The sequence below is a fragment of the Mobula hypostoma genome, chromosome 26, assembly GCF_963921235.1.
Source record: "Mobula hypostoma chromosome 26, sMobHyp1.1, whole genome shotgun sequence".
In the NCBI taxonomy this organism is placed as follows: Eukaryota; Metazoa; Chordata; class Chondrichthyes; order Myliobatiformes; family Myliobatidae; genus Mobula; species Mobula hypostoma.
The window spans coordinates 33178602-33200209 of NC_086122.1; the positions used below are offsets into that span (position 1 = coordinate 33178602).

General features: G+C 43.4%; 1 protein-coding gene across 1 annotated transcript in view; it reads left to right on the plus strand.

The window, feature by feature from the left end:
- The window catches only part of slc9a1a (solute carrier family 9 member A1a), a 71931-nt gene extending 50982 nt beyond the window's left edge, over positions 1–20949 (plus strand). The window contains exons 7-12 of the mRNA XM_063033810.1: positions 4459–4529; positions 6436–6600; positions 6863–6977; positions 10914–11015; positions 12178–12250; positions 17533–20949. Of these exons, the coding sequence (XP_062889880.1) occupies positions 4459–4529; positions 6436–6600; positions 6863–6977; positions 10914–11015; positions 12178–12250; positions 17533–17783 (777 nt within the window). The 3' untranslated portion in view covers positions 17784–20949. The remainder of the gene's footprint in view (positions 1–4458; positions 4530–6435; positions 6601–6862; positions 6978–10913; positions 11016–12177; positions 12251–17532) is intronic.
- The last annotated feature ends 659 nt before the right edge of the window (positions 20950–21608 follow it).

Genomic DNA, 21608 nt, shown 5'->3' on the forward strand with positions numbered 1-21608 from the left:
TCGCGCTAATCATTATGCTACCGTGGCACCTGTTTCATCCCAAGTCAGTTTTTTCTGACTCAGTGATACTGAGAAATTTTACTTATGAAGTTTTTTGATTGTAAATTCTGCTCTTGGCTCCTGATATTCACTTAGCAAAGCCACTTCCCCACCCTTTGTGTATAATTGTTTCAATCAGGAAGCATATAATTCCAGACCTAATCAGTTCCCCTCTACCACCACTCTGCTCCGTCTAGCGGAATTAGTCCTTACTCTTAATAATTTCTCCTTTGGCTCCTCCCATTTCCTCCAAACTAAAGGTGTAGCTATGGGCACCCGTATGGGTCCTAGCTATGCCTGCCTTTTTGTTGGGTTTGTGGAACAATCTATGTTCCGTGCCTATTCTGGTATCTGTCCCCGACTTTTCCTTCGCTACATCGACGACTGCATTGGCGCTGCTTCCTGCACGCATGCAGAACTCGTTGACTTTATTAACTTTTTCTCCAACTTTCACCCTGCCCTCAAGTTTACCTGGTCCATTTCCGACACCTCCCTCCTCTTTCTAGATCTTTCTGTCTCTGTCTCTGGAGACAGCTTATCCACTGATGTCTACTATAAGCCTACTGACTCTCACAGCTATCTGGACTATTCCTCTTCTCACCCTGTCTCTTGCAAAAACGCTATCCCCTTCTCGCAATTCCTCCGTCTCCGCCGCATCTGCTCTCAGGATGAGGCTTTTCATTCTAGGACGAGGGAGATGTCTTCCTTTTTTAAAGAAAGGGGCTTCCCTTCCTCCACTATCAACTCTGCTCTTAAACGCATCTCCCCCATTTCACGTACATCTGCTCTCACTCCATCCTCCCACCACCCCACTAGGAATAGGGTTCCCCTGGTCCTCACCTACCACCCCACCAGCCTCCAGGTCCAACATATTATTCTCCGTAACTTCCACCACCTCCAACAGGATCCCACCACTAAGCACATCTTTCCCTCCCCCCCTCTCTCTGCATTCCGCAGGGATCGCTCCCTACACAACTCCCTTGTCCATTCGTCCTCCCCATCCCTCCCCACTGATCTCCCTCCTGGCACTTATCCGTGTAAGCGGAACAAGTGCTACACATGCCCTTACACTTCCTCCCTTACCACCATTCAGGGCCCCTAACAGTCCTTCCAGGTGAGGCAACACTTCACCTGTGAGTCGACTGGGGTGATATACTGCGTCCAGTGCTCCCGATGTGGCCTTTTATATATTGGTGAGACCCGACGTAGACTGGGAGACTGCTTTGCTGAACATCTACGCTCTGTCCGCCAGAGAAAGCAGGATCTCCCAGTGGCCACACATTTTAATTCCACATCCCATTCCCATTCTGACATGTCTATCCACGGCCTCCTCTACTGTAAAGATGAAGCCACACTCAGGTTGGAGGAACAACACCTTATATTCCGTCTGGGTAGCCTCCAACCTGATGGCATGAACATCGACTTCTCTAACTTCCGCTAAGGCCCCACCTCCCCCTCGTACCCCATCTGTTACTCATTTTTATGCACACATTCTTTCTCTCACTCTCCTTTTTCTCCCTCTGTCCCTCTGAATATACCTCTTGCCCATCCTCTGGGTCACCCCCCCCCCTTGTCTTTCTTCCTGGACCTCCTGTCCCATGATCCTCTCGTATCCCCTTTTGCCTATCACCTGTCCAGCTCTCGGCTCTATCCCTCCCCCTCCTGTCTTCTCCTATCATTTTGCATCTCCCCCTCCCCCTCCAGCTTTCAAATCCCTTACTCACTCTTCCTTCAGTTAGTCCTGACGAAGGGTCTCGGCCTGAAACGTCGACTGTACCTCTTCCTATAGATGCTGCTTGGCCTGCTGCGTTCACCAGCAACTTTGATGTATGTTGCTTGAATTTCCAGCATCTGCAGAATTCCTGTTATTAGCATAAAATCTTTATTATTTTCCCTCTATATCCATTTTCCAAGTCATTCCACCTATTACACAATGATCCTTCTCCTAATACCAGAGGGCAAACATAATAATTGGGATTCATGATCCTGACTGTAAAGATTCCAAATTATAAACCCATTATTACTATAACCTTTCTTTCTCTGCACCTCCTCTATTCTTTTATCCCGCACTCTTGGTCAAATTCTTGATGTCCTTCCAACATACAAAGGGTATAGGGCACTCTGTACCTGTTGATTTAAAGGGTGAGTTGGATCTTTTATTTACTCGTTTAGAAATGTGTGCAGAGCAAAGCTAGCACCATTTAACCATCCCATGTTGCTATGTAAGGTATGGGAACAGGAGTGTGCCTCGAGCCTGCACTGTTGCTCAGTCAGATTTCTGCCTGATCTGATCTTTGCTCTCATTCAACACACATAAAAGTTGCTGGTGAACACAGCAGGCCAGGCAGCATCTCTAGGAAGAGGTACAGTTGACGTTTCAGGCCGAGACCCTTCGTCAGGAGCTAGTAAGAGATTTGAAAGTGGGAGGGGGAGCGGGAGATCCGAAATGATAGGAGAAGACAGGAGGGGGAGGGATGGAGCCAAGAGCTGAATAGGTGATTGGCAAAAGGGATATGAGAGGATTTTGGGACAGGAGGCCTAGGGAGAAAGAAAAGGGGGAGGGGGGAAGCCCAGAGGACGGGCAAGGGGTATAGTGAGGGGGACAGAGGGGGAGAAAGGAGAGAGAGAAAAAGAATGTGTGTATATAAATAAATAACAGATGGGGTACGAGGGGGAGGTGGGACATCAGCGGAAGTTTGAGAAGTCAATGTTCATGCCATCAGGTTGGAGGCTACCCAGACAGAATATAAGGTGTTGTTCCTCCAACCTGAGTGTGGCTTCATCTTGACAGTAGAGGAGGCCGTGGATAGACATATCAGAATGGGAATGGGATGTGGGATTAAAATGTGTGGCCACTGGGAGATCCTTGCTCTCAATGTTGTCTTGATTGCTCAATCCCTTTGTACCCCCTCCCCTTCCCCAAGTCTTGATTCTCCTGTCATCAAAATCTGTTCTTCTCAGCTCTGAATACATTTATCATCTATAGGTCCTTGTGATGAAGAATTCCAAAAAATCACAACCTTTGAAATAAATTTGTCCTAAACTTAGTCCTGTGGTCAACCCCTTATCATTACACTCTCCCCATATTCTTGACTTTCCCATCGAAGTATCTTTATTCAGTCTAATATGTCAAATGCTCTCAGAATCTTGTGTTTTAATGAGACAACTTCCTATTCTTCTCAATTTCACAGCATATGCACTCAATATTTCCTACTCTGCTGAATTAGATGGATTTGCTATTTCCTGCGTCTCACTTTGTTTTTGTATTAAATTCAGCATGCGTGACGTTTTGCATTTCACACTACCTTTGTCAATAAGCTTGCTTCATCTTGCTTGAATACAATGGAGTCTGGTTAATTTGGCCATTGGTTAATTGGGACAGCCACTTATTCGGGACAACTCTTAACGCCTAACCGGCGGAATTGAACCCGTTCACTAGTCCTGTGGTAGTGTTACACTAACCACTACACAATCATGCCACCCACTTATACTGGAACACTTATTCAGACTCCTGTTGTCTCTACTCTTATGTCGGAAGCAAGTCAGGCTTGCATTAAGTTGTCAGTCATTGCAAACTGTATTTTTTATGGTATGACTGGACTCATGAGTTTGCCAAAGCTTGTCTGCTTGCAGAGTGACCTATGTTAGCTCCTGATATTAAAATATCTGTTGGCATAACCCTCCGTATTTCCAAAAGCTGCTCCATCCTAAAATGTTCATGTCATCAGCACTCCGTGACTTCTGACCTGCTGTGCATCTTTGATTTTAATAATAGTATCTTTGATGGATGAAAATTTATCAGCATCCTACAGCAAGCTAGATGTATAGATCTAAAGGCTCCCAGAGCTCTGGAATTCATATCCTAAACCATAAACTCACTTTTCCTTTTCTGCAAAGTCTCCTAAAATCTAACAGTTCAATCATCTTTTGGCTCTGTCTATGACTTAGTATTAAATTTGCCTGATTACAGTCTTGTGAAACTCATTGGGATGTTTACTGTGTTAAATGTGCCATATAGTTTCAATAATTTCTCCTACATATGATCGGGACTTCATATCTCTAATCCATTCAGGCTAAAATTTGAAAGAAAAGATTTCATATTATTGTGTTTTCTTCAGGAGCAAGTTAAAGAAAAATAATGATTATACAAACTGAACTAGGTGAGGAGACGTTTCAGAGCCAGCATGAACACAAGAGATTCTGTAGGAAATCTTGAGCAACACACACAAAATGCTGAAGGCCGTTGACTGTCTATTTCCCTCCATGGATGCTGCCTGATTTGCTGAGTTAATCTAGCATTTTGTGTGTGTTTCAGAGCCAGCAGATGTTTTACCATGGTTTGAAGCTTTTGATTCTGTAATCCTGGTAAGAATTGACCACATTTCTAATTGGATATTAACGGTATTCATCTCTCCTCAGTTCCTGGATCATTTACTGACTGGTATTGAAGATATATGTGGACATTATGGACATCATCACTGGAAGGACAAGTGAGTCAAGCTTCATCAGCTGCTTGTCAGACTTCCTGGTAACCAGGACATCGATACCTCACTTCCTCATTATGCATGCCACCATTTAAAACAGGCCTTTCTGGCCTTTGAGCCATGCCGCCCAGCAAACTGATGTAACCCTCAGCTAATCACGGGACAATTTACATTGACTAATTGACCTACCAACCGGTACATCTTTGGACTGTGGGAAGAAACCGAAGGACTTGGAGAAAACCCACATTCCAGGGGGAGGACGTACAGAGCCTCCTTACAGATGACATTGAAATTGAACTCCGAACTGCAATGTCCCTAAGCTGTAATAGCGATTTACTGTTGCGGTACCGTTGTGCCCTATAAGGAGTCAATGAGTCACCAAATGCGCCACACCAGCCTCCGTAGTACCTAAAACATCTTCAAGGAGCAGTACCTTAGGAAGGCAGCGTCCATCATTAAGGACCCCCACCACCCAGCCAATGCCCTCTTTTTTTTTAGATTATGAGGACACCCAGTCCTCGTTTATTGTCATTTAGAAATGCATGCATTAAAAAATGATACAATGTTCCTCCAGAATGATATCACAAGAAACACAGGACAAACCAAGACCAAACCACATAATTATAACTTATAGTTACAACAGTGCAAAGCAATACCGTAATTTGATAAAGTGCAGACCATGGGCACGGTAAAAAAGCACTGTTACTGTCAGGAAGGAGGTACAGAAACCTGAAGAGACACTCTCAGTGACTCAGGAACAGCTTTTTCACCTCTGCCATCCATTTCCTAACTGGACATTGAATCCATGAACTCTACCTTACTACTTTTTCATTTCTGTTATTTTGCACTACTTGTTTTAACGTAACTATTTAATAGACATATATATACTTAATATAACTCAGTTTTTTTCCTCTATATTCATTTATCAGGCATTTCATTGTACTGCTGCCGTAAAGTAAACAAGTTTCACAACATATGCCGGTGGTGTTAATGCTGGCTCTACACTACCAGTAGTGGAGGCACACCTACAGGAATGCATTATACCTCATTGCGCTTAACAGCTGACTTGCGATTCCCCTTTACTCGACACCTTTGCTTTCCCTTTCTCAGTGCAGATACAGGACGAGTTTTCCACTTCTCAGCAGAACATCGTCGTGTCAGAGCTAAATGGGTTTATCTTTGAATATTTATGTTTAGTTCATCACAACCATCTGGAGGAGTATTATATACTCGGGCTACACACGCTCCAAGGAGCAAATACAACAGGGTTTTGTTTTATCAGAATCAGGTTTAATATCACGGGCATATGTCGTGGAATCTGTTAACTTAGCGGCAGCAGCACAATGCAATACGTGACAAATATAGAAATCAATAAATTACAGTAAGCATATATATGTATATTAAATGGTTAAATTAAAAATAGTAATGCAAAAACAGAAATAACGTATATTAAAAAGGTGGGGTAGTGCTCATGCGTTCAATGTCCATTGAGGAATTGGTTGGCAGAGGGGAAGAAGCTGTTCCTGAATCACTGAGTGTGTGTCTTCAGGCTCCTGTACCTCTTCCCTGACGGTAGCAATGAGAAGAGGGCATGTCCCTAGTGATGGGGATCCTTGATCATGGACAATGCCTTTCTGAGGCATTGCTCCTAGAAGATGTCTTGGATACCACAGAGACCAGTACCCATGATAGAGCTGACTAATTTTACAACTTTCTGTAGCTTCTTTTGATCCTGTGCAGTAGTCCCCCCCCCCACCAACCCAGACGGTGATTCAGCCTGTCAAGTGATTGATTACATTATATCCTCGCTGAAGCGTATGCTCCAGTCACTGAAAAATAACATTTGCTAAGGAAGACAATTCAGAACATGCACACCAGAAATGATTTTCATTTCAAACTGTTTTTTTTCCAGGCTGAGCCGGTTTAATAAAAAATATATTAGGAAGTGTTTAATTAGCGGCGAAAGATCCAAGGAACCACAGCTTATTGCATTTTATCACAAAATGGAGATGAAAAATGCGATTGAGATGGTAACGACTGGTGGCCTGCCCAAGGTTCCAACGTCAGTGTCCATTCAGTAAGTGACCACAACAGAGAGAACGGGAAGAAGGGTGTTCGGAAGGAAGACGTGGAGAGGGTGATGGCAGGGATTTTAATGAGAAGTCTTAATCATAAGATAGAAAAAGTTTTAAGTACAAAAAAATTATATTCAAAGGATAAGCATGAAGCTTTGGATTCTTATTGAAATAGTGGGATTTTTTTTTTGTAACTGCTTTCTCCCTTCTTTCCCTTAGCTTGATGGTTAACTCTCTGTTCTGTTTCAAACTCTTTTTCGATAGGGATATGACAAGAAGGGGTACAGCTACTGAACGACTGCTGCCCACACTTTCTAAAGAAAAAGAGGAGGAAGTCCGGAAAATACTTCGAGAGAATCTCCAAAGAACGAGACAGCGGGTACGAATATGTTCAGGTTAAAGATTATTCACTGACCACAGGTACTCTCCAACTATGCAGTTACCATGCAGAGTAGTGGAGAAGTAGAAAGCAGGAAAATGGAGCAGGAGCGGGAGCAAGAGTAAGGATAATGGGATTATGGGATAAATTCTGAGCAGGGGGCAACTTCCAATAGAAAAGCTAGCAGCTCTACTAGGCTGAGAGCAATGACTCCTGGGGGGGATAAGCCAGTATTGTGGAGGAAAATTACAATTAACTTTTGACAGGTGAGCATCAACGTGCTATATTGTTGCAGTTGGCCATTGTGTCTGATGATGACAGGGAACCAGTGCGGGAGAGTTTATAAGGTGGAGAAGTCGTTGCACTGGGCAGTTCCACTTTCTCGACCTCAGAAGTCCAAATCCAGTGGTACAAACAACCATCACAAACTGGGGTCTTTCTTGGTTGTAGTGGATGACTGTGATGTCTCCTGTGCCTTGTCATGCCCTTCTTTCTCCATGGAGCGTTGCAGTACTGCCTTCCTAGCCGTTGGATTTCACTGTAGTTCTCATTCGCCCAGTCCACTGGAGCTACTTTGCACGTTAGGACAGGCATGTCCCTATCTCACGGGGTATGAGGCCACCGGCTACCCTCACCCGGTTTAGCCTGCTTAAGCGGTGTACCGGGGTGTGGCTGCTGTCGCATGCAAACGGTTACTTGGAGACACGGGTGAGAGCTGAGTGTCCGGTGGGGACCAAAGGTGAGAGAGCTGCCCCGGAATGGACACAAGCCCCTTCACCAGAAGAGCTAACCCTCCCTGGAGCCCTCCCATACACCCCAGCATGCTATATAAGAGAGAAGAGATAAGATAGAATACATAGACATGAGTAGCACTGCAACAACTACCAGGTGGCCTGAGACTGATATGGAGTATATGCATATAAATGCAGAAAGTTTTTGGTAAGCAAGTGTGGTGAATTGCAGATAAAAGTCAATGAGCAATAACACAAAGAACAAAAAGATTGGGATCCTAATATTGCTGGTTACAATGAATTTGGGAATGATTTGAAAGGGAAAAAAAAACTTGTTGCATGACAGGGAAAAATCTAGGCGAGGAGCTAAATATTATGATTATGTTATTGGAACTCAGAACTGCAGGGCCAGAGGAACTTGCACAGTGATATACACCTCCAATCACGTGGGTATTTTTCTGTTGATGTCTTTACTTACTTTCTGCCCATTACACCGTTGGCATTTCGGGCAGCAATGAAGATTCTCCATCTCTGGTGGTGTCCATTGTGCCAGTAGCTAACTCTCGGTTTTCATGACTCTCAGTCTTGCAAGTCCCGGGTGGAGACTCAGGAATACCGTCGCACTCAGATGTAGAAGGATTCTTCATTGCTGTTTCTGTAACAGATTTTTTTTTATACCAGTCGATGTTGTTTAATGCTGAGCTGAACCCCCTGAACCTGGGAGACTAGTGGACTACTCTTAGTCTGGCCTCTACCCTTTGACCTGTTTGGCGTGGGTACCCGACCAAAAGCCAACACATAAAGCCTTGACTCCAGCCAACATAGTTCTCCGGGTCACTGAGGCATGCAAGCCTCCAAAGCCCCACGACGGAATAGTGGTCCTCTTGGAGGTCCTTTGCTGTCCAGTTGACTTCATATTTGCAAGAGCATTTGATGCCACATTCAATCAACTGCTGTCTCAATGTCAAGAGCAGTCACTCTCACCCCAGCTTTGGAAATCAGCACTATAGTCCATGTTTTGTCCAAGAGGAGTAGATGCCAATATTTTGACCTTACTGGCAATGTAAGCTAGTATAGATCTGGAGTTTAGACCTTCAGTACTACAAGTAGTATGTTCTCTAGTCACAGAACCTTTGCTCTTGGCCATGTCTTACTTTTACGAGAGTAAATTGAGATGGCCAGAGACAGACTTCTATGTGGGTTGGATTCAAGATGGAAGGAAGCCAAGGAGCATCACCAGCTGAACATCGTGGCCAATGAACACTTCAGTCTGAAAGCAGATTCACCAAACGTGTGCAGAAATCAATACATACTTGAAGAAAAAATATTTGTAAGTTTTTTAAAGCATGGGGTATAGTAATAACTGCACTAAATGATCAAAACAAACTGGAAAGGACAACAGGATTTTTCCTAAGGCGCCACGGTAGCATAGTGGTTAGCATACGCTATGATAGCTCGGGGTGTCAGGAGTTCAGAGTACAGTCCCAGCATCCTCCCGAAGGAGTCTGTGTACATCTTCTCCATGGAATGTGTGTTTGTGTTTTTTTTTCCCACCGCTCCAGTTTCCTCCCACAGTCCAAAGACGTACCAGGTAGGTTAACTGGTCATTGTAAATTGTCCCATGATTAGGTTAGGGTTAAATTGGGCTTGTTAGTGGTTGCTAGGGTGGCGTGCCTCAAAGGGCCAGAAGGGCTTATTTTCCACTCAGTATTTCTAAATAAAATTAAATAAGTAAATACATATAGTATACTATGATTCTGTGTTTATGTTGCAAAATATGTGGCTTGCCAAATGTTTCTTACAGATTTTCCATGATGCTCCCAACAGAGCCACAGCTGATTAAACAATACCACCTTCATCCCATTACGAGATGCAGAAAAACTTGTATCATTTGCAAAACAAAATTGCCTTGGTTACAACTCAGAAGCATATGTGAAAGGCTAAAATAACAATGACATTAGTGTTGATATGTGGTGCCTGTGATCTATAAAATAATGGGCATATCAAACACCAAAATATTAGGAACTGTAGCAAAGGCTGTTTTAATTGTCTCACTAAAATGAATTATTTAAAATTGCTCTTTAATAAACTAGTGCAAATGACAAGAACTTGCACATTATTTTATTAATCCATACTTGGTCTCTAAAGCCTTCAGGCACTTCAGGATTAATTGTGGCATTCGCTACATGAAGAGCAACATTCACAGCAGAGTTTTAAAAACCACCACCTACTCATGTCGATAAGGCACGTATAGAATTAAAGAGACAGCATCTTTCTTTTTGCTGGCCTAGGTGCATAAAACATACTTGTCAGATTTATTTATTTGTTGAGGTATACAGTGTGGAATAGGCCCTTCCAGCTCCTCAACAATCTGCGGATTTAATCCTAGTCTAATCACGGGACAGTTTACAATGACCAATTAACCTACCAATCAGGACACCTTTGGACTGTGGGAGGAAACTGGAGCACCTGGAGGAAACCCACACAAGTCCCAGGGAGAACGTACAAACTCCTTGCAAGCAGCGGCAGGAATTGAACCCAGGTTTCCTGTCCTGTAAGGCATTGTGCTAACCACTACGCTACCTAGCCGTTCTAGATGATTTCATCTAGATCTCCGTATAATTGCCATTTTTTTTCCAGTAAACCGTCTTTTTGCACAAATAACTCTCAGAAATCATTCAGGTTCACCAAAAAAAAATTGAGTCCAGCTGTTCTATGGTACTGTCACTATTCAGGCATAGATAATTCATGACAGTTATTTGTCAGGATAAAGGTGGGAGAAAGATTAGCTCATGACAACAAGTGCTGTCAGGATAACACTTCCCATTTGTTTCCAGAGTATTTGTTATTGATTGAGTTATGTGTTTTCCTGCACTATGTTAGACAGTGGTGACTTTGAGGAACTCTTGCAAATAATCCAATACTTTTCTGTGTGAACCAGAGGGTAGGGGAGGGGGGGGAACGTCGACTCAGACCATGAGAGTCCTGCGTCGGGCATTTTCATGCCTTACAAGGCGCAGATTGGAAGTCTGTGTGGGGCGCCACTCCTTGCACAGACTAGAGCAATGTGTGATTAAGTGCCTTGCTCAAGGGCACAAACACGCCACCACAGCTGAGGCTCGAACTAGCGACCTTGAGGTAACTAGACGAACGCCTTAACCACTTGGCCACATGCTCAGAGGGTAACTTCAGCTTTGTTTTTCAGCTTCGATCCTATAGCAGGCATACTCTGGTTGCTGACTCATACGAGGACCACTGGAGCCAAATAATTCTGAAACGTCAAAGATTGCAGAGCTCTGAGCCACGGGTAAGTGACCGATTCAGATTCACTGTGAAGATAAAATTTGCTTTAGTTTGTGCGAACGCTTAACATGTTTGCATATTCAGTATCATTCCCCACTGCTACTGTTAATCAAATCTTGGAGCAATATCATTGCACTCAAAATCTTTATCTCTTCACTTTAACGTTTGACAATTCCATGAAACCCTTTTATTTCCCAGGGAATTTTATTGAATAGGGTCCATATTAGAAGCTTAGAATAGATTAGATTAGATTCAACTTTTATTGTCATTGTGCCGAGTACAGATACAAAGCCAATGAAATGCATTTAAGCATCTGACCAGAAATGCAAAGAATAGTGTTAGTTACAAAATAACTGCTAATAAAAAAAGTGCTACAGCACACAGATATAAAAGTACTGAGACAGTACAATACGGATGCAATACTGCTTAGCGCTGTGATGTGAGGTTGAACAGGGTCACAGCCTCAGGGAAGAAGCTCTTCCTGTGCCTGCTGGTGTGGGAGCGGAGGCTCCTGTAGCGCCTACCGGATGGGAGGAGAGTAAAATGTCCATGGTTAGGGTGAGATGCATCCCTGATAATGCTTTTCGCCCTGCCCAGGCAGCGTTTATGGTAGATATTCTCAATGGTGGGCAATTGGGTGCCGATAATCCGCTGGGCAGTTTTCACCACACGCTGCAGTGTAGTGTGTCTAATTACTGAAAAGGAGATGATTTAATATTGTAGAGAGATAATTAATCAAATTTGAAATTAGTTGTAGTTGGGAGTGCATTAGTGCTAAAAGTATGGTTTTAAAACAGGAGCTTAATGTCTCCAGTCTCCCCAACTTGCCCTAATCAAAATTGGACAAAATAGCAATAAAAAGGGAGTAACCATGTAACATGCAGAGCCCAATCCAGAAACCACAAGGATTAAATCTTGCCCAAGACCCAAGACTCCAGCACCGTCCTCCGTCAGCAGTGAGAGAGACCGGTCGAACGCAGTCACCTTCCTTAGGCAGCAGCATAATGAGTGAGAGAGAGAGTGAGTGAGTGAGTGTGAGAGTGAGACTGAGACTGACTCTCTCTCTCTGACTGACTAGTCACGCACAGGCAGATGGTGCTGAATATCTGCTCGTCCTTGCTCGACACTTAATTCTTACTTGAACTCCTTGGATGATCTTTTTACAGACACCTTCTCAGGTATTAACTCAGCCTCTCGACTGGGAATCCCCAAGGGCTTCCAATCTAAAAGTGGAATCAGGTAATGCCATAGGCACCATCTCTTGTTTTACTCTCCTAAACAGGATTTACAGAGGGATCTTAATCAGCTGAGTTAGTGGGTGGAGGAATGGCAAGTGGAGTTTAGTTCTGATTAGTGTGAGGTGTTGCATTTTGAAGACAAATGAGATTAAAGCGTTCACAGTGAACAGTCGGGCCTCGGGAGTGTTCGAGATTAGATTAGATTAGACTAGAACAGAGAGACCCAGGAGTTCCAAGTGCTTAGTTTCCTGAAAGTGGTGCCACAGGTAGACAGAGTAATGAAGCACACTGGCCTTCATCGGTTAAGGCAGTAAGTATAGACGTAGGTGTAGTGGTTACTTGTAAGCAAACCAAAACCATTGAGGGACCGAGCACGGGAGTTAACACTGTGATGTGCTTCGAATATAACAGAGTTCCAACTCAAAAAAATGTATGTTCGATCCTTTATTACAAAACTAGCAAAGACGAGTGATCTTACAGCAGTTAAGTACTAACAGAACTAAATTAGCAATATAGCAAAATAAGAGTAATTAGCATTCAAATTAGCATAACTAGGCAAAGATCATAAATAAGTGTAACTAAGCAAAGATCGTTATAACGAAATAAGTGGTCAGCAGAAGAAATATCACCCTCCGGTTTCACTCCCTCTCCACGAAGCTGAACTGAGCTAACGAAGACAAAGCAAGAATACGTTACTCTACTCATTTGCTTCTACCACACCCCGACCCTCGCGACAAATTACCCATAATGATTGTGCAACACAAAACAATACAGACAGATAGAAAATAGATATATGGCTCCTACAGGAGGAATGTTATATTGCAGTTGTACAAGATATTGGTGAGGCTGCAGTTGGAATATTTTGTTCAGTTTTGGTCAGCTTGCTATAGTAAAATGTCATTAGGCTAAAAAGAGTCCAGAGAAGATTTGTGAGGATGTTACCAGGGTTCAAGGGTTAGGGTTGGCTGGAACTTCATTCATGGCGGGGGGGGCAGGAAGAGTCTGGAGCTATCTTATCAAGGTGTACAAAATTCTGTGGGTTATGGATGGGGAGAATGTGCAGTCTTTTTCCCAGGGCTTCAGAATCATGAACACAAGGCTTTTTAAAGTGAGGGGAGAACTTTAATAGGTAACTGAGGGGTAGCTTTCTCACACAGAGAAGTTCATAGTACATTTATTATCAAACTATGTATACACCATACGCCTTGAGATACGTCTCCTTACAGGCAGCCACTAAACAAAGAAACCCTAAAGAACCCACTTTAAAAAAAAACCATCAAACACCAAATGTGCAGAGAAAAAAAAACAAATCCTGCAAACAATAAATGCAAGCAAATAGGACACAACTGATCTCCACAAAGGGAGTCCACCCACAGACCCATAGTTCAACATAGAGCCTCGTAAACACCTTATGTTGTCGGTATACAGATTTGAGTTACCAGAGGGAGTGGCTGTGGCAAGTACATTAGCAACATTGATAAGGTGGTTGGACAGTACAGATAAGTTGGACTGGACAGATAAGGTAGATGGATAAGAAAGGATTGGATAGATGGGGGCCAAACATGGCAAATGGTACTCGCTTAGATGGGAATTTTGTTGGTGTGGATTGGTTGGGCAGAAGAGCTGTGTGACCCTTTGACAGTTTTAGTGTGAAATTAAGGTTGTTAGTTCAATACACAAGTTGCCTGTAGGAATTACAGGAACAGAAAGTATACACATTCTGCTTTTCTTTCCTTGGGATCCCTACCCCTTCTCTTCCTCCGCCTTTCCATAGGACCAAAAAATATATAGGAACAGAATTAGGCCATTTGGCCCATCGAGTCTACTCTACCATTTCATCACGGCTGACCCAATTTTCCTCTGAGCCCCAGTCTCTTGCCTTCTCCCCATATCCCTTCATGCCCTGACCAACCAAGAATCTATCAACCTCTGCCTTAAATATACACAAAGACTTGGCCTCCATAAAGCTGCCTGTGGCAAAGAATTTCACAGACTTACCGCTCTCTGGCCAAAGAAATTCCTCCTCATCTCCATTCTAAAAGGACACCCCTCTATTCTGAGGCCTTATCCCCGCGTCTTCGACCCTCCCACCATAGGAAACATCCTCTCCACATCCACTCTCTCAAGGTCTTTCACTGTTAAATAGGTTTCAATGAGGTCACCACTCAATCTTCTGAATTCTAGTGAATACAGGCACAGGGCTATCAAATGCTATTCATATGACAAGCAATTCGATCCTGGAGTCCTTTTCATCAACCAACCAGAAAAGGCTCCCTTTATACCCACTCTTTGCCTCCTGCCAATCAGCCACTGTTTTATCCATGCTTGAATCTTTCCTGTAATACCATGGGCTCGTCGCATATGAACAGCATCGTGTGCACCTTGCAAAGGCCTTCTGAAAATCCAAGTACACAATGTCAACCGATTCTCCTTTGTCTATCCTGCTTTTTATTTCTTTAAAGAATTTTGATGGATTTGTCAGGCAAGATTTCCCTTGAGGAAACCATGCTGACTACGGCTTATTTTATCATGTGTCTCTGAGTACTGTGGGACCTCATCCTCAATAATCAACTATCTTCCCAACCACAGAGGTTAGGCTAACTGGCCTATAGTTTCCTTTCTTCTGCCTCTCTCCCTTCTTGCAATTTTCCAGTCTTATGGAACCATTCTAGAATCTAGTGATTCTTGAAAGATCATTACCAATGCCTCCATGATCTCTTCAGCCACCTCTTTCAGAACACTGGGGTGTACACCATCTAGTCCAGGTGACTTATCTACCTTCAGATCTTTCCACTTTCCAAGAACCAACACTTCATGACCTCCGACACCTGAAACTTCCACCATACTGCTAGTGTCTTCCACAGTGAATACTGATGCCAAATACTTCTTCAGTTCATCTGCAATTTCATTGCCCCCCGTTACTACCTCTCCAGCATCATTTTCCAGCGGTCCGATAACCACTCTTGCCTCTCTTTTATACTTTATGTATCTAAGAAACTTTTGGTATCCTCTTTAATATTACTGGCTAGCTTACTTTCGTATTCCACCTTTACCCTCTTAATGACTTTTGGTTGCTTCTGGTGGTTTTTAAAAGCTTTCCAATCCTCTAACTTCCCACTAATTTTTGCTCTATTATATGCCCCTCTTTGGCTTTTATGTTGGCTTTACTTTCCAAAGTAAAGCTTCACCTTCAGACTTCTGGTGACTACAACTTTCTTCTTCTGCTTATTGCCTCCCCTGGTGCCCCTCCTTCTTTGCTTGCTCCCATGGTCCACTCTCCTTTCCTATCATGTTCCTTCCTCTCCCGCCCTTTACCTTCCCTACTCACCTGGCTTCACCTGTCACCTTCTAGCTAGTCGTCCTTCCTCTAACGCCCCCCGCACCATTTTATTCTGACGTCTTCTCCCTTCCTTTCCAGTCTTAAAGGAAATTGTTGGCCTGAAATGTTAGCCGTTTATTCATTTCCATAGATGCTGCCTGACCTGCTGAGTACTTCCAGCATTTTGTTGCTCTGGATTTCCAGCATCTGCAGGATCTCTTGTGTTTCTACTTGGCCAGAAGCCTTGAGGAGGAGAATTGGAATGCAGAAACGTGGGAGAAAGTCAATTGATTCCTTGGTCCTGCCCTACTTTTCAGTATGATCGTGGCTGATCCTCCATTACAGTATTGTAGCGGCAAAACTAATCCAAAAGCAACTGCCACTTGCCTGCAACTGTACAGACTGTTATACATGAGTGACACACCCACGGCTGCAATGATTGCTCCAAAAGTCAAACCCTTTATTAGCAATTAGCAAACATACAATTAATCATCATTGAGTGTTATCTCAGTGATCAGCAAAAGATATGATCTCTGCTGGTCCCAAGCTACGAACTGTAACAAACTAAGCAAGGATACGTAACTTACTCCCCTACCAGGCCCCCACTCATGTGACTAGTTACCGTGATAAACATAGTAACCAAGCAACACAGAATACAAAACAGATACATCACTCCTACAAATATCCCATTCTTGCTTTCTTCCCATATCCTTTGATTCATTTAACATAAAGAAATAAAAATAAATCCGATAAGTGAACCACTCTTTGCTTGGGTGTCTTTACTCATGAAAAGGAACAATATCCCAACATTTTTTATGCCATGGACCCCTATCCTGAGGGGTCTGTAGACCTCAGGCTGGCAACCCTCCCTCTGGTACTTGAATTTATGCAATGCTTTTTAATATCCCTGAGCTTAAAGCAGTTTGAAGCCACTTTAAATGCTCCTGAAAGGTAGTCACTGCTGTAGGCAAACATCTCAGCCAACACACACAAAATGCTGGAGGAGCTCAGCAGGCCAGGCAGCACCTATGGGAAAGAGTGAACAGTTGACGTTTCAGGCCGAGGCCTTTAATCAAGACTGGAACAAGAGATAAGAAGTCAGAGTAAGAAGGTGGAGGGAGGGGAGGAAGAAGTACGGTGGTGATCGGTGAAACCAGGAAGGGGTGAAGTCAAGAGCTGGGAAGTTGATTGGTGAAAGAGATAAAGGACTGAAGAAGGGAGAATCCAATAGGAGAGGACAGAAGGCCATGGAAGAAAGAGAAGGGGGAGGAGCACCAGCGGGAGGTGATGGGCATGTAAGGAGGGGGGAAATGGGAATGGGGAAGGGTGGGGCGGGGCTATTACCTGATGTTTGAGAAATTGATGTTCATGCCATCAGGTTGGAGGCTGCCCAGATGGAATAAAAGGTGTTGCTCCAACCCGAGTGTGGCCTCATCGCAGCAACAGAGGAGGCCACTGGACTGCCATGTCGGAATGGGAATGGGAAGTAGAACTGAAAAGAGTGGCTGAAAACATTTCAGCCACTTTGGCCATAACACCTCAAAAAAAGTGAGGGAGGGGGAGGCAATGAAATGATCTCGTGATGTTAGTTGTGGAGTAAGTATCAGCCTGGACAGCAACGAAGCACAGCCTGCTTTGGTATCACAAGTTCCATGAAATCTTTTGCACTCAAGCTGTCTGAATAGCAAATACCTATTTTTTGAGTAAATTTGTCTGTCTCTAAGCCAGGAGGGGCTCCCAACCTTTTTTATGCCTTAGACCCCAGGTTGGGGACCCCTGGTCTAAACCATGCAACTGGCCGTAGTGAAATAATTTGCAAACCTAAGAGTAAACTGGGTATAAATTTTACAAAGCTACATAGTTTGAATAGGAATTTTCAGATTCCGTTTTCCCAGGTTCCAATTACAAATAGCCAAGTGAAATATGAGGGCACATTACTGACCACCCTTCCTCTCTTCATTCAGATTCCATGAACAATGAAGGCATTGATCCTGCAGAAAACGTGCTAGTGGTCTCTGTTAAATTGCCCACCGATTCCTCCTCGTCGACAATCGATACTTTACGCAAACCGTCTGCATTAGAGCAGGAAGACAGAAGTTTCGATGTTACACGTTCACATTCGCCCGTCCCGGCTGCCTCAGCCAGTCAGCGCATCCTGCGCTTTGTGAGTGACCCAGGACCAGACAGCAAACCTGATGACAACGACCAGTCATAGAACCAACCAAGAGGTGTCCACTAAATCTCAGTTCCTGCCAATGCCATTCGTCAGCCGAATTATGTTTGAAGCCTGTTTCTCATGGTGTATTTTCAGAGATAAAATTACCGTGTCACGGAGCAGTGTAAATACCAATCTTATAACGGGGAGTAGGGGACAAAAAAAAAGTACTGAAATTCTGTTTGTGGTAGATATATTTTTGGTTGATATTATTGAGAATCCAGTTGATATAATTAATGGATAACATCCTCTACAACAATTGTCAAGTATTCATTCCAGGAGCTGTTCCCTGGTAAATCTGTCAACATCTCTTCAAATGGCAGAACTGGGGCATACAAAAGAGCCACAACACTTCGAGAAACAGGCTCTGATTCAAAGGTCAGCATCAGGTCAAGCGCACAAACTGTATGCCTTGAAACCAAAAGACAAATTTATTTTTCTAGTTGTTATCAGAGACTGCTTTTCATCGGATTGTATTGAAGTACTTCCATTTTAAATTGTATATTCTCATTGTGATAGAAAGATAATCACTGCTAAATGTCCGCAGGGCCCAATTACATATAACGTCTAATGAGTGCCAGTATTTCAACTTGTGGAATGCACTATTCACTGGAGTTGGGGACCAAATCACTGGCAATTCTGGTCCAGCCAGCGATTCCAGTTTAAGCCATTTTAACCGTGCAGCCTTTATTCCAGATGTTGGCATTAAAGGGCTCACTGGAGCTCCAGCTGGCAGAGTAATGAAGAACAGGAAAAAGGACAGGCGTTGGGCGTGCAGCAAGGTTTAGTGCAGAGGATTTAGTTTGTCAGAATGCAAAGGGGAGGTGGGGGGGCAAGGTGGCTGGGTGAGGCGGTGTGGGTAGTTTGACTGAGCCCAATAGGAGGTTGAATGTAAGGAATGGAGCTGAGCACATTTTGAGGGAGAGGTTTGGGATGACTGATTGTATTGTGGGGGTTGTAAGAGGGAGAACATAATCAAGGGCTGGTACGGGGAGGTAAGATTTGGTCTGGCTAAATAAAGTATGAAGAGATGGGGTGGCTGGGAACAGAGATAAGGGATAACCAGGTGGGGGTGGGGAATGAAGGAGCCTAGAGGGATGAGTTAGTAGTGTGCTTAGGTTGGGGATGGGCACAGTGGGTGATGGTTCAGGTGCAACCCACCACAATTTAAGTTTGTTTGGGACATTTTATAAATGAACTTGAAATTGGCAGCACAAAATGAACCAGAAGTGACACCCTGTTTAGGACAGTGGTGAATGTTGGTAGCTCGGGTTGAGGGGTTTGATGTCGCGGTGTTTGACAAGCTTGGCAATTAGCGTGCAGATGTTTAAACACCAGTTGAGGTGACGTCCTTGGTGTATTTGTATAGCACCCCCCCGCCCCTGCACAGTCCTGATTGGCTACCCCTCAGTTGACCTTTGAATTCTATTGACTTGCGTTTCATTGGCTCTTAGATGTTCGTAGATGGGGTCTTTTTTGATATGTTTGTTTACGGATTTGAAGGTCAACTGAAGAGGTAGCCAAACAGGACTGAGGCAAGCAAATGGGTGGGGGGGGATTGGCAGGGGCTATATAAATACAAGCACTCCCAGAGAGAAGTACCAACAACTGCACACTCAGCACATCACCTCGACTGGCGATGAACTGCCAAGCTCGGTGAACACCACAACATCGAATGACACCCTGCGTTGAAATCGAGCTCAGGCTTGGGGTCAGATCAGGAGATCAGGTGTCAGCTTCTAATTCACAGAGGGAATCAGGCCCAAGCTCGGAGTGTTATAGGACTCAGTAAACGCCCGTAATTTTTGTTGACCGTCATTCCGCATTCCTGAAACAGGGAGACTAAACATCTCTAAGGGAAGATGGTCATTGGGAAGTATGTTGGTATTGAATGATTTGCTGCTCTCACTGATTTGCTTTCAAGAATATTAACTAAGTGATTAATTTATGCACTTTTTTTCAAAATAACTTGTTTACATATGTTTCAGTACACAAGGAGGAATAACTTGTTGTGCTGTGGGATATTTGGAGATTCTGGTGAGTTGCTGTAATGCTGGGATATTGATTTTGTTTTTTTATGCTTGTTTTTCAGAAGCTTTTATATTTGTGGAAAGATATATATTCAATTAATTCTAATATTGCCGTGCCTGTTCAATATGTCAATTCAAAAGCTTGAAGTGTTCTTCCCCTGCAACACCAGGGAGTACATCAAGTAAGGGCTTTAGCTAAGATCTGTAAACTGTAAGTCTGTATACGTGGTCGTGGAAGGCCCACCCTGTAAGATCATGTGTCAATCAATGGTCTCCTGTCCATCTCAGTTTTGGACCAGATCTCAAGAGGGAAGCAGGATGGAATCAGATGTCTGGATCCACCAGCTGCAGATATCACAGAATCCAGAACAGAGAAGCTTCATTCTATCAAATGCCTTCTCAAAAATGGATTAATAAACTGCAACCAGGCTCACGTGATGAGTCTGAGTTCCGTTTGAGAAACGGTTGTATGTAGAAGCTCCAACATATGGGCTTTGTTTATATGAGAAGATTCCTTGTTGGAAAAAAATCCATACTTTGTAAACAAACAGGGTTGCACTGTGTATGTGAATATGAGTTGGATGCCTTACAAGCATTGACAGAAGCCTTGAGACTCACTACAAACATAAATTGAGGGGGGAATTTGCTAAAGATGACACAATAGGAACTAGCCGCACAAATGAAACAGCTGAAGTTGCACCATCTTGCACGTGGGTGGCAACATCGGACAAACTCCACAGTACACGACTGGGAATGGGTTAAAGGTGGCAGATGGATCTAACCTACGGCACAGAGAACATCTCTGCACATTTAGACAAATGGATAACCCTTACCCTGAAGAATAAGCAGCCAGTGCATAGATGAGTAGCAATATTGTAGGATTTTGTGAGTTTGAGGGCTTTAATTGCGATTATGCTCATGTTATGTGTATCTAATGAAGTTGCTGAAATCGAGTTGTTGGTAAAAGTTTTGTTTTGTTTGGTCTCCAGCTACTTGTGGCATTTCTGCCATACTCTGATTGTGTACGGCAGTACTTGGTGTCTCCGATTCCTAGCCCACATGGTGGCATCCTTGTACTAGACAAATGCAGGAGTCAGTTTTGATACTGTGTATGTAACAGAGGCATGGTATAATTAATAAAATTATACACAAAATTTTATATACTATGGTTTCATTTATAGGTAGAAATCTACATTTTGTAATATTTGGAGGTTCTCGGTATCATGACAAATGGAAATGTATGAGAAACTTTGTTTTGCATGCCATCCAGTCAGATTGTCCCAGACATAAACACATCAAGTAGTACAAAGGGAAAAGCAGTGATGCAATGCAGAATATAAAAGGATCTGATGCAGTGGTTGAAAGGATCAAGCAGTTAGTTTTTTAAAATATATTTATGTAGCCCCCCGGCCACCCTCAGGGTCGCCTGGCTCGCTGTCATCTAGGGAAACAACCCTCGGCCCCACCAAACTGGGTAATTAGTTTGTGTGGATGCTGTGTGATGTACCCCACCCCGCCCAAATACAGTATCTTCAAATACACCAAAATCATAACAACTGTCCCAATTGGTTCATAACATCTTCTTATCAGTGATGTGATTCAACAAACTGCTAGCGGGAAGAACTTTCTCAGAGTTTAACATAACAAAGAAGCATTCCTAAGTATAACATAAGCCATTTTAATTAGCCTCCGCAGTAACATAAAAGACGAAACCCCCTTACATTTATTTATTAGTTTATTTGGAGATACATCATGCTAACAGGCCCTTCTGACCCATGAGCCAGTGCTGCCCAGT